Source organism: Pogoniulus pusillus, chromosome 2, assembly GCF_015220805.1.
Source record: "Pogoniulus pusillus isolate bPogPus1 chromosome 2, bPogPus1.pri, whole genome shotgun sequence".
In the NCBI taxonomy this organism is placed as follows: domain Eukaryota; kingdom Metazoa; phylum Chordata; class Aves; order Piciformes; family Lybiidae; genus Pogoniulus; species Pogoniulus pusillus.
The window spans coordinates 47,350,025-47,364,606 of record NC_087265.1 but is presented as its reverse complement, the minus strand read 5'-3'; the positions used below and the strand labels follow the sequence as shown (position 1 = coordinate 47,364,606).

At 41.0% G+C, this 14,582-nt stretch overlaps 1 protein-coding gene across 2 annotated transcripts in view; it reads left to right on the top strand.

Annotated features, from left to right (window-relative positions):
* The first annotated feature begins 358 nt into the window (after window positions 1-358).
* PSMD14 (proteasome 26S subunit, non-ATPase 14) overlaps window positions 359-14,582 on the top strand; it is a 54,977-nt gene continuing 40,753 nt past the window's right edge. The window contains exons 1-3 of one of the 2 annotated variants that reach the window (XM_064164225.1): window positions 359-468; window positions 5,353-5,440; window positions 8,295-8,346. In XM_064164225.1, the coding sequence (XP_064020295.1) occupies window positions 8,299-8,346 (48 nt within the window). In that variant the 5' untranslated portion in view covers window positions 359-468; window positions 5,353-5,440; window positions 8,295-8,298. Of the gene's footprint in view, window positions 469-1,227; window positions 1,340-5,352; window positions 5,441-8,294; window positions 8,347-14,582 lie in introns of those variants that run through there. The other variant, XM_064164216.1, reaches the window with a different exon arrangement.

The window sequence follows — 14,582 nt, the reverse complement described above, 5'->3', positions numbered from 1 at the left end:
CTGATTCTACGACCCGATGAAACCGCTGACCTCAACCCACGGCCTCACAGTCTCCTCAAGCCCCTTTTTACTATTGCCGCCAGGCTCTTCGTAGCTTCAGGCCTAGGCCGCAACAATTCGCCCTCTAGACGAGACGTCCCTGAGCCTCGCTAACTGCGTCCTACGCGCCCCTAAGACACCCGGGAGAAGCCTGGTTCCTTCCTCTAGCTCCCAGAGGAAGGTCGCTGACTGCAACAGCCGCCACCGCCGGGACAGACGCGGGTTTGAGCGGGCCGAGCGCCGGCGGGCGGCCGCGTTGTCATGGCGCCCAGCCCCTCCCTCCCGGGCTGCGGCAGCGGAAGCCTCCGCGCTGCCCTCCGAACCAGGAAACGCTTGCGGAGGCCTGGGCGGATTCGGTTTGAATGAAATCCGGCTGATTCACGGCGGCCCGGGCCTACGCGGCGGGACCGGCCAGGGGGCTGCGCCTAGGTGAGGGCCCAGCGTCGAGGGCAGGCTCGTCACAGGGAGCCCTGGGGGCTCGGCGCAGCCCATGGGGCCCTCTCTGCTGCCCGCGGGGCTTCCCCGCGGCGTGGGGCGGCCTCTGAGTGGCAGCGACGGGAGGAGCGGCCCGCAGGGATCGTGCCCGATCCTCCGGCAGGGAGGTGGCTGGGGGGGGGGCGGGGCGGGAGCGGCGCTGTGCCTTCACCGGGAGGGAACACGGAGCAGGTCTCGTAGGCCTAGGAGTAGGTTTTCTCCTCGTGGGGTACGGTCCAGGACCAGGAAAATGCTGGGCCCTGTGGGGTCGACGGTGCCTGCCCACAGTTGTGCTGCTTGCATCGGCAGCGTAGATGTAAACAGGCGGAGCGAGGCGACCGAGAGCCGGAGAGTGAGGCAGGGAGAGCCGCGGAGCGGGCCGCAGGAGCCTTGGCCCTTCGCGGGCCCGGCCGCTGGCAAGCCTCTTGCCGGCCGAGAGGAGCCCTCACGTTTCGCCTCGGTAGTGCCAGGGCTGCAGCCTCGGACGGGGTCTCGGGACCCCACATGTCGCAGTCTGTTTTGCTGGTTTACTCTGCGAGCAGCAGCAGACTGAGTCCCATCAGAGGGGCTTGGTTTGAAGCGCTACTGCTTCTGGAGGAAAACGCTCCAGAGAGTTCAGTTCGAGTTATGGAGGGAGGGGGAAGACAAGACAAAGCGCTGGCCGGGGGGCGTGAACAAGAAACCTTTAATCCGTGTCAGGAAAGATGAAACAGAATTAAAGGAACGATAATGAAAATTAGCAGCGCTGTTCCTGTTCATACAGCAGACTTAAGTATCGTTTTCAGAAGGAATCTATGTGATACAGTGGGATACTTGGAAACAGTTGGTGAGTCTCAGTGTGTGCTGATGACATCTCTTAAAAGTTGTGCTCACTTCCAGTACACCAGAAACAAAAAGCCAGGAAGGATTGAGACATGAAAAGAGACATGAAAAATGATCTGAAGGCTGTATATAGCTGGAAAGGTACAGATTCATGTTGAAGCTTTCACCCCTTGTAAGTCAAATTGCACAAGCTGTGTACTTCAGATAGAGAGAGTATACTTGGAAGAAAACTCCGCTGTGAAGAGCATTGTTTGTGAGGTTATGTTGCAGAAAAAGGGAAAAAAAAATCTGTGAGTAAATCCAGAAATTGGCTTGCAAATTAATTGCTTCTCAATCACTTTGATGTGACTTTGAGGAACTAAGTTTTGCATAGAGCTTAATGAGAAATTTGCATTTTGTCAGCATGTTATAACAGGCCACGTCAAGGGTATTGAGTTGGTATCTATCATTAAGCAAGCTTCAAAGTTAAATAATACCAAATGAAAAAAAAATATTTCATAAACCTTTTTGGAAATTATTGAATCTTGACTGATCTTGTGGAGTGTGTACTAATAGTAGCTACAATTGTCTCCTAACATCTGGTGTGATGAAGAAGGACAGGTAGCTACAATACCTTGAATAATAGAAAATTAGTGTGGAGTTGGTGGCAGGGACAGTTCCACAACGGTTTGGTGCATACCCCTGCTTCTGCAGGCTCCAGAGAAGCTCAATACTTCATATACAACATAAAATTTAAATGTATCTGGTGGGTTTCTCTACTGATATAATTTCTTAATGAACCTTCTGTTACTTGTAAGTTTGATTTGGATATACTTAAGTAGCTTTAGAGTAGTCTCCTTGGGTCTGAGTTACTTCAGTAGCTCCAGCTCAGTATTGAATGTAGTAAAATCAGGTTTGCTGTGTTTCTGGAAATCAGAAAGCAGAGTCTGAGAGACTGACATGCACACCTAGTCCAGCCCAGGTCTATTGAAATTGAGGTCGATGTGGTTCAGGTTTACAGACCTGAATGCATTATGGATGCAAAATTGTCATGTAGCTCTGATCTTGCACTATTAAGACCACATTCATTGGTGGCATCCTTAGCTTTAATGACCAGGTTATGGAGAGCTGATGGTATTTTTTTCTCCTTGTTTCATACAAAGCATACAGGAAGATATATTGACAGACTTACACACACATCTCACCCTTCTTTTCCTGTCTTGCCACATGTGACCTCTCTGTTCTGTTTCAGTTGTCTCTCATTCAGGTTGGTGACTTTACCTGCAGTGAGTTTTTGTTCTTTTGCTGTTGAAATTATATTTCTTAGCAAAGTCAAATTCCTCAACTACTTCCTCAGCTCCTTACTTTTGGAGCTGTTTGTTATCCCAGCTGAAATTGTCATAGTTACAGCTTAAACCACTGTTTTAATTGCTAATGGTAAAATTACTGATCCATCTGCCATGTGGATCTTTTCGACAGGAGATGTGGAAGTGCTTCCACAAAGCTTCATTTGTACTCTCAGGTGGAGAAACTGAGTTCCAAAAGATGAAATGATTTGCATGAAATCACTGGGAGTAGATTGTGGAGTAAATTGATGTCACCAGAGTCTAGCCTGATAGTTTCTCTTCTAATAGGGCTGTTGAGTAGCCAGCGTTGCCTCTTCCATGCATGTTTTGTTAGGGTTTTGTTTATTTGTGGTGGAGGTGTTTTGCTTGGGGTTTTTTATTTGTTTGTTTTTTTAACTAATGCAAGTTATCAGTCCAGGAGAATCCTCTTTTTTTTTTGAAGGATTGCATCATGGAGTGTTAATGCTAGATAAAAATAGTGCACTGTAGTGTGAAACTTGTCTCACTCAAAGAGATACAGTAATTTAAGGTTGTGTTTCAAGTTGGTTTCAGAATACATGCTGAAACATGTCAAGTATAAAGACAATAGCTTTTGATTGATATCTCTATATATTTGTGTGTAAAGCACTTATATAATTTCATTCTTGTGTTACCCAAGTGAAAATGTTTTCATTATTAAAAGCGTTTAAGTCAACATTTAAGTGTCTTGAAAGTAGTAACCAATAACTGAATGGTGAAACAGACCTCTCCTAATGGACAACACTTGCTAATTATTATGGATCCCTAACAGCAGTACTATGAGCAAATATTAAACATGAGTTTTAAAAAAGTTTCACATCAGTTTTGACATGCTCTGTGCATGCTTCTACTGTGTTATTGATAACCACAGACTTTTCCCTGTTGAAGCCACAACAGTTAAAAGAAAACTGCAAGAATGGAGATTTTGGGCTTTTATATACTGTCATATGATGAAGGGTTTGGTTTTTTTTTAGCTGAGGTGTTTCCATCACACATACAAAAGCAGCAGAGCTGCTTAAATTTGTTTGCTGGTTTGTTTTAAATGCCATCAATGACCACACTGATCTCAGTCAGTGCATGTTGTGCAAATCCTGCTGTGCACCATAATGCAGGTTTACTCTGAAGGTAAATGTCCTGCAGTTTTCAGGTATGAAACTTATTTGATATGTCTACTCACTTCTTCAAAGTTTCACTTCAAACAAAACTGATAACTCTTCCTTACCAACAGAAGGGAACTGGTTTGCTTTTGTTGTGGTTTTATGTGTGTCTGTAAGTATATGTGTGTGTGTGAAAAACAACAGATGAGTGTGTAATTAAAGCTGGCCTAGCAGTGGAGGGAGGAAAAATACTGAACTACGGGTTACCATGTTGTGTGCTTTCCCCAGTGAACAAACCGAGCTCAGAGAGATCAGTTTATATCCTTGTGGGAAGTGGGGAAGGGAATGCAAGACCCCTGGGCAGACAGAAGTGAATTAGGTTGCAGCTCTGAAGCCTGGTTATGAATTGGTTGCAGTTCTATTGCAATCTGTGCTAATATAGCTGCCAGGTGATATGGTCTTAGCTCGTGTCTCCTGGATCTTCCCCTTTGGCAATGCTGTCAGCAGTAGCAACTTCTGACTTGTTAGTGGAATTCCACCTCAGCTTATCAGCCAAGAAGCTTCAATTCATTCTTTCCTCTTAACTTTCCAGGAAGATTAATGTGTCTTCCTTTGCTACTGTGTTCTTTGAGATGCAGTTGGTTACAGTTTCTGTTAAGTTACCTTGTTACTAAAAAAAAGCAGCTAGCTTTAGCTTAAAGAGTGATTTGACATAATTGTCTTCTAGAATCTGGATCAGCATTAGGGGCAGTCAGTTCCTCCAAGACCTCTTTATCTCTTCTGCCAAGACAACTGTTTTTGGGATGCAGTGTGAATCCTTTCACAGAAGTGAACAGGGTTAAAATGAAAGCTTTTGTTAGCCTATCAGTTTATGACAAGGCTGCACAAATGGCTATCCTGGCAGTACTGAGAGAGCAGCATCGAGTTGGTAAGCAACAGCAGCTTCTCCACTGCTCCTTATGTTAACATTGACATTGAAAATTTGTCTATCAAATCGTGGCCACAGATCATTTCACAGATCTGTTCTGAAACACTGCACTACAAGTGATTGACTGGATGCAATTGGGCAGTGTTCTCAGGGAGGAGGATAACACAACTCTTAACTCCTGAACTGAATGTGAAGCATTCTTTAAACCTAAATTCAGGCAAACCTGAAGGCCTTTGTGACTTATCCAGGCAAAGTAATTGGGTTTGAAGTAAAACCAAAAATTGACCATGCCTGTAGGCTGCTCTTCCTCTTGGTGCTTAGGTCTTCTTGGCTAAAGAAAAGTGTAAAATAGTAATAAAAGGCCATAGTTTAAGTCTCTTGCAGCCTTTTGAATTATTATAAAGCTTTAAATTGCTTACTGGGGTTATTAAAATACTTCTCTGTGTAATTTTGAGAGATCTTGCTTGGTGTTATGAGTACCTGGGCAAGGCACAGCATGAACAGCTTCCAAGTGTTGTATGGTACAAGCAAAAAAAGTAAAAGCATTCTTTGGGTTATTCTTCAGTGTAACATTTCTTTTTATATGTGCTGTTGTTTCTAGATTTCACTAGTTTTCTGTCCTTCCCCTCCTTTCTATTTTGTTCTATAGGAAACAGACCTACGAGCATCATCTTCACAGTCCAAAAGTGGGAGCTGCTGCTGAATTTGTTCTGTGATCACCTCTTGCAGAGCACCAGGTTAGAAATGTTTGTTTGCTTTGTTTCTAAGTTCCAAAGTTAGCTTAATTATGGACAACTTTCTGAAGCTAATTTAAAGTTTACAAAAGCATTATTTAATAAATTGAATTTATGGCTGAAGTAATATTTGAGCACCATGGATTAACACAAAATTAATATGGGTTTTAATTTATATCAATAACCTTCAGACGTTTATACTGAGCAAACAAAAGTATGATTTGGTCTAAATATGTTATAACCTAAACCAGCTTCATGTACCAAGCAGAAAGTAAAGTATTAGTCAAGCTGCAGAGCTAGTGAAATAATTTCCAGTACCTCTAGGACTGGTTTGTGGAGATTTTCTCTGGGCTACTGTCCTAAGATTATGAACATCTTCAGTTTAGTGGTGGGTCTGTGATAATTAGGTGGGAAATGTTACATCTCTCCAGTTCCATAAGAAAATGAGATTTTAGTGTACCAAAACCTGGAAATCTGTGGTGATAAATGAGTTTGTGTAACTGTAGTTCAATCTAACTTTAATATCCATCAGAATATTTTTTTATAAATGAGGTACTGAATAAATTATGTGAATATTCATGAGCTAGAAACAACTATTGTTTTTCATGTACTAAAGTGAGATGTAAATAGGTGTAAGTTGTTTTTTTAACTCAGTATTATGCCTTAAGTGTACATAGGTAATGCACTTCATCAGTTTATGAAGGTACATTAGTTGTAGGAAAGGCCAGTTTTAGTGTTACCAGTTGTATAGAATCAACCACATTGGAAGAGACCTCCAAGATTAAATGTGCAACTGTGGTTGCTTAAAATAATTTGAGTAGTTTAAACCTACTTCTCAGCTACTTTTCATTCCTTGTTAGTGTCATGAAAGATGAATCACTGTGGGTTTAAATGGAGGAGTATCTACCATAGAGGGGTAAAATGAAACCTTATTGGTGTTAATTTGTACTCCTGACTGTTGTGTTGAAGCCATTTACCATGTGCTTACATAATAGCTTTAAACAGCAACTTAACCTTTCCATGGAAAACCTACAACTTGATTTGTAATTTGTTGTAGTTCTTGATGGAAAAATATGTACACTTAATGTGCAGCTTGCTGCTCATAATAGCTTGATTTCAGTGACTGAAAAGCATAACCATTGACCCTTAAATAAACTCCTTTTTCATTCATACAGTGCCAGAATAGGTTTAAGAAAGTAGGTATTGTTAGTTGAGGCTGCAGTTATTAGGTTTGCATGTTCTGCAACATCAAGGGAGTGAATGAAAGTAAATTAATAGCTTGCTAGTGCTTTAAGCTAAGAAAGTGAACTTGGCAAATAGTACTATTTGTCCATATGTCTTAGCTATTGTTGTTTACAATGGGTGAAATTCCATACACAATTAAGTAGGACTTAGAAAATTTTGTCTAGTAGTCTGTTCAGATGCTGCCTCTTTTTTTGCTAACAAGAAGCTTAAAATATTAGTCTCAACTGAAGTTAAACATGTTACTGTCGTTAGTAAAAATACCAAATTTAATAAAAAAAATAGATGACATTCACCTTCAACATATTTTAACATATGAATCACATTATTTTTTCCAGAATAAGTTCAAAGATGCTTTGCATAATTAATTTAACAAGAAGTTTCTTGAGTTAGTACTGTTAATGCAGTCTGAATTTGTTTATATCATTTACTTATGTGTCGTGTGACATCAGTTAGGAGGATGAATGTGTTTGGCAAATTGCTCTTCTCAATTACTTTTGTACCTGAACACCTTTTATTGTGTTGTATTAAAGCTTCTGCAGTTAAGATTGTAGTTTCTGCTACTTTTTTTTTGTATCTTCTATTTCACAGTAAAATAAGCCAGTAAAATTTACTCATTTCTATAGTTTCTTGGAACTGGCTTGATAAGCTGAAAGCAGCTATCTAATAAGTCATATTCAGTAAGTTTTGCTTATTACTTTATTCTGTTATATAAAGCTAAGAAGTTGAATAAGCTAAGCAAGCAAGGTAAAGGCACATCTGGGCAGAGCCCTTACTTAGATATCCCCAGTTTAATATTAGATTGCTTTTCAACAGTAGAAAGTGAATAAACCCAGAGAAATACCAGTGTAATCTCTTTTTTTCAGCTGGACATCTTGCAGCTTGTTATTTATGGAGCAATGAGTTAGTTGCATTGATTGGAATAAATTAGTTGCATGAAAAAAAAAGTTAGTCAGCTTGATTTGCATTGTGCTAAAGCAATGGTGCATGTATTAAATGCCTGTATTGTCACTAGTCTCCTAACTATATACACATTAAATGTTTACTTTACAGTATTTCTTTTAGTATAATGAGTTCATTAAAAAAAGCTTTTGATGCTAATTCAGAGCTCTGTAATCTGCTCAGTGTCTTTCACGTGCAGTTTTGATGATAACTGACAAGCTGTAAGTTAATTAGCGCAGAACTTACTAATGAGGATGCTAAAATCCCTACTTCCACTTTTTTTTTATTTATGCTTTCTGAACAAATTGGAGTAAACTTGATTGTATATCTGATAAGTTTTAGTCACTTTGTGGATGTAGGTGCTGTTCTTGAGCACCAAAATTCCCCCAATTAACTGAATGATGGAAAAGTTTGGGAAAGTTTGACAAGAGTGCTCGTCTTCAGAAGTGGGGATAACCCAAAACCAAAGCAATAAAACAAGGTCTGTTAATTAGCATGGAAGACAGCTTCTTGAATTAATATGTGGTGTTAATTAACAGGAAGTCTGATGTTGTGTTGTAATTACCACCAATATTTTTGACATACTGAGTGACTAAAGGTGAATTACATAGATAGCAATTTAGTAAATACTTCAGAGCTTGGGAATATTTTTCCTTTGTTTCTGTTTTTCTAGAAATATGGATAGACTTCTGCGACTTGGAGGAGGTGTGCCTGGGCTGGGACAGGTTAGTATGTGGCTTGTCAATAACATCTCTTTAACATTAATCAGTTCTGGAATATTCCTTTCATTATCTTTTAAACTAGTATCAACAGAGTTCATAGTAGTAATCTCTACTCGAGAAATGGCTCAGAAGTGTGTGCAAATCATTGCTGCAGCCTGAGTCGATTGGTTTGGGGTTTTTTTTGGTTGGTTGGCTTGGTTTTTTTGGTGTGTTTTTGTCAGTATGAACTCTTGTGTTGGCATGGAGTTGACAGAACGTTCATAAACCTTTAGTTTTGTGTTTGAGTATTTTCAAGTTTGGATTGGAAAGCACTGGAAACAGAAAGAAGAGATTAATAAAAGATTTGCATTGCAAATAATACAGATTTTTCAGAACATGAAGACTGGCCAAGCATATCCACTTGCTTCTTTATCAATTGAATGTCCTAGTCCTTGGATCACATTGTGATGGGCATTGTAAGATACTGAAATATATGTGAATTTTGAGATGTAATTGAGTTAAATTTAGCACTTGCAGGTAGTTGTAGCCACATATATGTGTTTTACTGTGTCTTTTGTTCTTTTGCTCTCGCTTTTCTCACTTCTGTAATTGTAGTTGCAGCAAAAGAGCCTCCCTGGCAGCTGTCCTGTTCCTGTGGGAGACATACACACATAGTATGGCTTTCTGCACTGGTTAGACCACACCTTGAGTACTGTGTTCAGTTCTGGGCCCCCCAGTTTAGGAGGGACATTGAGATGCTGGAGCATGTCCAGAGAAGGGCGACGAGGCTGGGGAGAAGCCTTGAGCACAGCCCTACGAGGAGAGGCTGAGGAAGCTGGGGTTGGTTAGCCTGGAGAAGAGGAGGCTCAGGGGTGACCTTATTGCTGCCTACAACTACCTGAGGGGTGGTTGTGGCCAGGAGGAGGTTGCTCTCTTCTCTCAGGTGGCCAGCGCCAGAACGAGAGGACACAGCCTCAAGCTATGCCAGGGGAGATTTAGGCTGGAGGTGAGGAGAAAGTTCTTCCCTGAGAGAGTCATTGGACACTGGAATGGGCTGCCCGGGGAGGTGGTGGAGTCGCCGTCCCTGGAGCTGTTCAAGGCAGGATTGGACGTGGCACTTGGTGCCATGGTCTGGCCTTGAGCTCTGTGGTAAAGGGTTGGACTTGATGATCTGTGAGGTCTCTTCCAACCCTGATGATACTGTGATGCTGTGATACTGGTCTAGAACAAGTCCTAGTGCTTTTTTCCTCAGCCTAGTGGTGTGGCCAGCAGTCCTTGAAAACAAATCCAAGCATTTCTTATTACTTTGGGGTGACTACTGCAGACAAAGGGAAGGATGAGCCTTCGAGAACTTCATCTGAATCGTGTAGGAAGAATTATTTCCTTAAGGAAAGTGATCTGGTAAACTCTTGGCTGGCCACACTAGGTGGCCTTTCTCTGCTTTCCAGATGTGCCTTGGGGTCTCTGATCTGAGTTTAGAATCCAGACTCTTGTTCTGGAGAAATCAGTCCTGTTTGTGTTCGATGTCATGATGCACGCACGTGAGTTTGCTTCTGGGATGATTAGAGTTGCTAAGCCCACAGCTTCTTTTGTTTGTGTATAAGTAGGAAAGGAGTGGTTTAATACTGGAGCATTTAATGAAACGTTCTAAGCTGATTTGCAGCTCTTAGGTGTTTTGCCAAATAAGCTGTAACTTTTGGTACATATTTTTTTCCTTTTTATAGCTAAAATTCTATTCACGCTCTTAGTTAATCTTCAGACAGCCCTCAGTTATTTTTAGTTTCACTTTCTTAAGCAGTTATTTCTCTTATTCCATGAGCTGCCAGCCTGCTTCATGACTCTTCATTTTTTTAACATCTGCGCAGTCTAATCACTTAAGCTTTCACTTCTTAGTCCTCTCTGAACTTGACGCATATCAAAGCTGTTCTTCAAACTAACAGTTAACTCTGCTGCTTTCTCAATTTCTCAGCTTTAACTTAAAGCTTGCTGGAAAATTGTGGCAGACAATAGAGTAGAACATTCAGAAGATGCTCACTGAACTCCTGCAAAGCTGCTCTGTGTTTCTTTAAATATGTCATTGTCTCTTAAAGGAATTGGTGAGTATTTGTGAGATTGAGATGCTGGAACATGGCCGGAGAAGGGCGACAAATCTGAGGGGCCTGGAGCACAGACCTGTGAGGAGAGACTGAGAGAGCTGGGGGTGTGCAGCCTGCAGAAGAGGAGGCTCAGGGCAGACCTCATTGCTGTCTACAACTACCTGAAGGGAGGCTGTCGCCAGGTGGGGTTGGTCTCTTCTGCCAGGCAACCAGCAGCAGAAGAAGGGGACACAGTCTCAAGTTGTGTTGGGGGAGGTCTAGGCTGGATGTTAGGAGGAAGTTGTTGTCAGAGGGAGTGATTGGCATTGGAATGGGCTGCCCAGGGAGGTGGCGGAGTCGTCATCCCTGGAGGTGTTGAAGGCCTGGATGAGGCACTTAGTGCCATGGTCTGGTTGATTGGCCAGGGCTGGGTGCTAGGTTGTGCTGGATGATCTTGGAGGTCTCTTCCAACCTGGTTGATTCTGTGGAGAAAAAAAAAAGCCAGAAAGCTGAATTGCTTTTGTAGCCTTCTTATGTGTTATATCATCAGGCAGACTGTTCAAAAAGAATTTTATATCCTTAAAATACAGTGTTTCAGTGGACCTTCAGAAATCACTTCTGTTCTGAATGTTGATTGATTGATAATTAAGAGATCAACCAGAGTGAACCAGATCATTTTTAGGTGGAAGTGAGGTCGAGTATTTCATGGACATACTTTCTCCTGCTAGGAAGTGAACAAATTCCTTACCATTCATTTGCACTACATTGTTTTAGACAACTGTACAAAGCTTTTAGGTTTTCTTACTGTTGTGTGGCAGTTGCCTTTTTCTGGAGGTTTTACTTTTAAGGTTGAACATAGCAATGAGTCATTCTTGCTAACCTAAGGGTCATCTGTGTGTATAGTCTTGCAGACGAAGATAAGCATTTTCAAGGCAGTTACATAAGAATTTGGAGTTTTTGGGGTGGTGGGGTTCTTTTTTTTTTAAGTTGGGGGTTTCTTAAAGGATTGCATCATATGAATTCTGCTAACAGCATGTTTGATTTACTTTACTGTACATATAACAGCAAATGCTTGGTCAGCACAGTTCCTATTTGGTCTCTGCTGAAGAATTATTTCTCATTGGTTTGAATTTGCTGCTTCAACAGCAATTGCTTAGCTCTTTCCCTTTTGTAAAACCACCTCCTTTGATTATATTCTGGTGAGGATTTTTTGCTTTTGTCTTTTCCCTTAATTTTCAAACTCAAACATGTTTGAGTTTGAAGTACTCTTTGTGTTTTTTTCACTACTTTCTTTTCTTTTGGTGTCTTACACTACACTTGAAAACTGCTTTCTGTAGATTCTTGTTCTTCTCTTAATACTTCTTCCTGCAGCATGCTGAGTGATTTGCCTTCAGTGTTGAATTGACCAGAAGTGGTTGGTGCTAAATTCCATATGGCTAATAAAACAAATCTTTATGGAAGTGATCTGAAAGTGGTATTTCAACAGTAAATTTTCCCTCCCATGACTTATGCCTTAGAAATTTTGAGCCATTTCCTTTCATTTTAGTCTAGTCTTAGGTGTTCAAGAGACTGTCTTCATGGGACAGCCAGTGGACAAGAGAGGGAGGAGGAGGATCTGAAATTTTTTGGCATTGTACAGGCCATCTACACTATTTTCTGAGAGTGAACTTGATCATTAACTTTGTGTTCTTTTCATGGGAGGGTACCCGTGATTAGTTCTGAACTTGCTACCATAGATGAGACCACCTTTACAACAGTACTTCATGCAGAAATTGTCTTATGTGCCTCATATGGTAGGCATTTGAAATTCTGCTCTCATGATATTCACATGAGTGATGCAAGCTTATTAAAAAAAACAAATAGGGGAACTGTTAAAATTTGACAGTGTTGTGATGCCCCAGACAAAATGCTTAGCTCTTAAATATCCTTTTGTGATGTCTCAGACAAAATGCTTAGCTCCTAAATATCCTTTTGTAGTTCATGGGAGTTCAGATTTTGACAATGCTCACATTTTCCTTCTCTTGTAAGGTCTCCTCTTTTTCCCTTCCTGTCCCTTGTTGTGTTTTTTTTTAGTTATCTTGTTCCTGGTTCATTCTTTCCCATCTTGTGTTTCCATTCACCTGGAATACTGCCTACCTCAGAACTTCACTAGTGATTTAATACTTTGCTTTGCATTGTACATTTGCTGCAGACAAATTAACAGCCTTTGTGGGGTAAGTAAAAGCACTCTACTTATGTAGCAGGCAGGAATTTAGAGCAACACTCCTCTTCATTCTGTATGCTGAACTATTGTTTCCTAGTGAAATCAGTTTCACATATGCCTCTATTAGGCAATCCTGCTAGTTACAATTTGAGAGTGTGAGAAAATTAAGTGCATTTTTAGCAGAGCTCTCTCTCCCCAAGGCTTTCAGAACAGTAATCCAAGCTATACAAGTTCTGGTCCATGCTGACATGTCCAGTTTATTTTTCTAAATCCAGATGTGACAAGAGAGGGTGAAACAATGGCACTTGTAAAAAATGCTGTTGGCATAATCTGATGATGGATTTTTGGAAGTATTAATTTACATTGCTCTGTTGGTGCAGACAACTGTTCTAGTGCAAAAAAAAAAAGAAAAGAAAACTGTTTCTCTGTTTCTAAATTAACATCCTTGATGGCAGAGTGGAAGGGAAAATATCCAAATGGGAAGGAAAGGAGAAACAAATGACCTGTGTCTTGTGAGGAATGTTTACACCTTGACTTGGAATATAGAGAATAGAAGTGCAGATAGCTATTTTATTTGAATAATGGACTTGCCAATTAGCCATCAAGTGCTTCCATCTGTGAAATAGTTGATCAGATGGGTTAGCTGGGATGTTTCCAGATTAGGGCATTGTAAATGGCACTTGAAAACTGTCACTTTGATTATGAGGTTTAAAGCATTGCACTGCTTGATGCTGTAGAACCTTTTTTGCCTTGTATTATCATGTGGTTTTTTTTTTTTTAGAACATGCTGATCCCATTTAGTAAATCTGTGGCACCGTGGGAACTTGGGAGACCTGCCACTGATCTAAAGTTCTGTTTCATCTGCTGATCTACCCAGGATGGTTATTAGAAAAGAACACTACTGGCTTGGTATTCTGCAGGGCTTCAGAATAAGAGTTGGTGATCTGTCTGGCAGAGGAGGGTCAGGCTCAGTGTAGATCATTCCCAATTAAATGCAAATTTCCTTGATTTACTTCATTAAGATGATGTGTCTCTTGGAATAAATGTTATGTTCTAGCTGACTATCTGCATCTTAAAACTCCCTTTTTGAATAATCCACAACAAAACAACCAACCCCCCCAAAAAAAACCCAAACAAACCAAACCCAAACTGAACAAAAAACCCCAAACACACCTCCTCACCCTGAACAAAACCTAACAACAATGAAAAAGCTCAAAACCAAAACAAACCCAAATGAATACCCCCATAATTTCCCTCTAAAAACTCTCAAATCCTCAAAACTCAACCGGGAAACTCAACATTTTAACATGTTATTGAAAACTGGTTTTGTTAATTGGTTCTTGAAACAGGTTGGTTCTTAGTTTGAAGGGTGCAAATATGCTGTCTTTAACAAAGTGCTTTTTAGTTTTGAAAGTTCTAAGGTGTTCCAGTATCAGCATCTGTTGCACCTGCATGACTTTTCCTTCCTGTGTCTCCTGGATGTATATTCTTTATGTGATTTGAATCATAGTCGTGTGCTGTTGCCTGCTTCATGTATTTGAAGCTTCACATACTTCTTTTGAGAATACTTTGCCAGAGGAATAAATCTGAATAATAGCTCTTAAAATTGTGCATCATTTCTGTGCCATTCTTCTGAAAGTTAGTAGTTCTAGAATTCCAGGATAAGTCCCAGTAGATGAGATGGCACACAATTGGGATGGGTTATGCCAGGTGTATTTCTTTTCTTTCCCAGAAGTCATCAACTTATGGGGACAGAGTGGTTGGAGAGCAGCCAGTAAGAAAGGTGCCTGGGGATACTGGTAGATAGTAGCTGAACATGAGCCAGAAGTGTGCCCAGCTGGCCAGGAGATCCAATGGCTTCCTGGCCTGGCTCAGAAACAGTGTGGCCAGCAGGATGAGTGAGGTTCTTCTGCCACTGTACTCAGCACTGCTCAGGCCACACCTTGAGTGCTGTGTCCAGTTCTGGGCTCCTCAATTCAAGA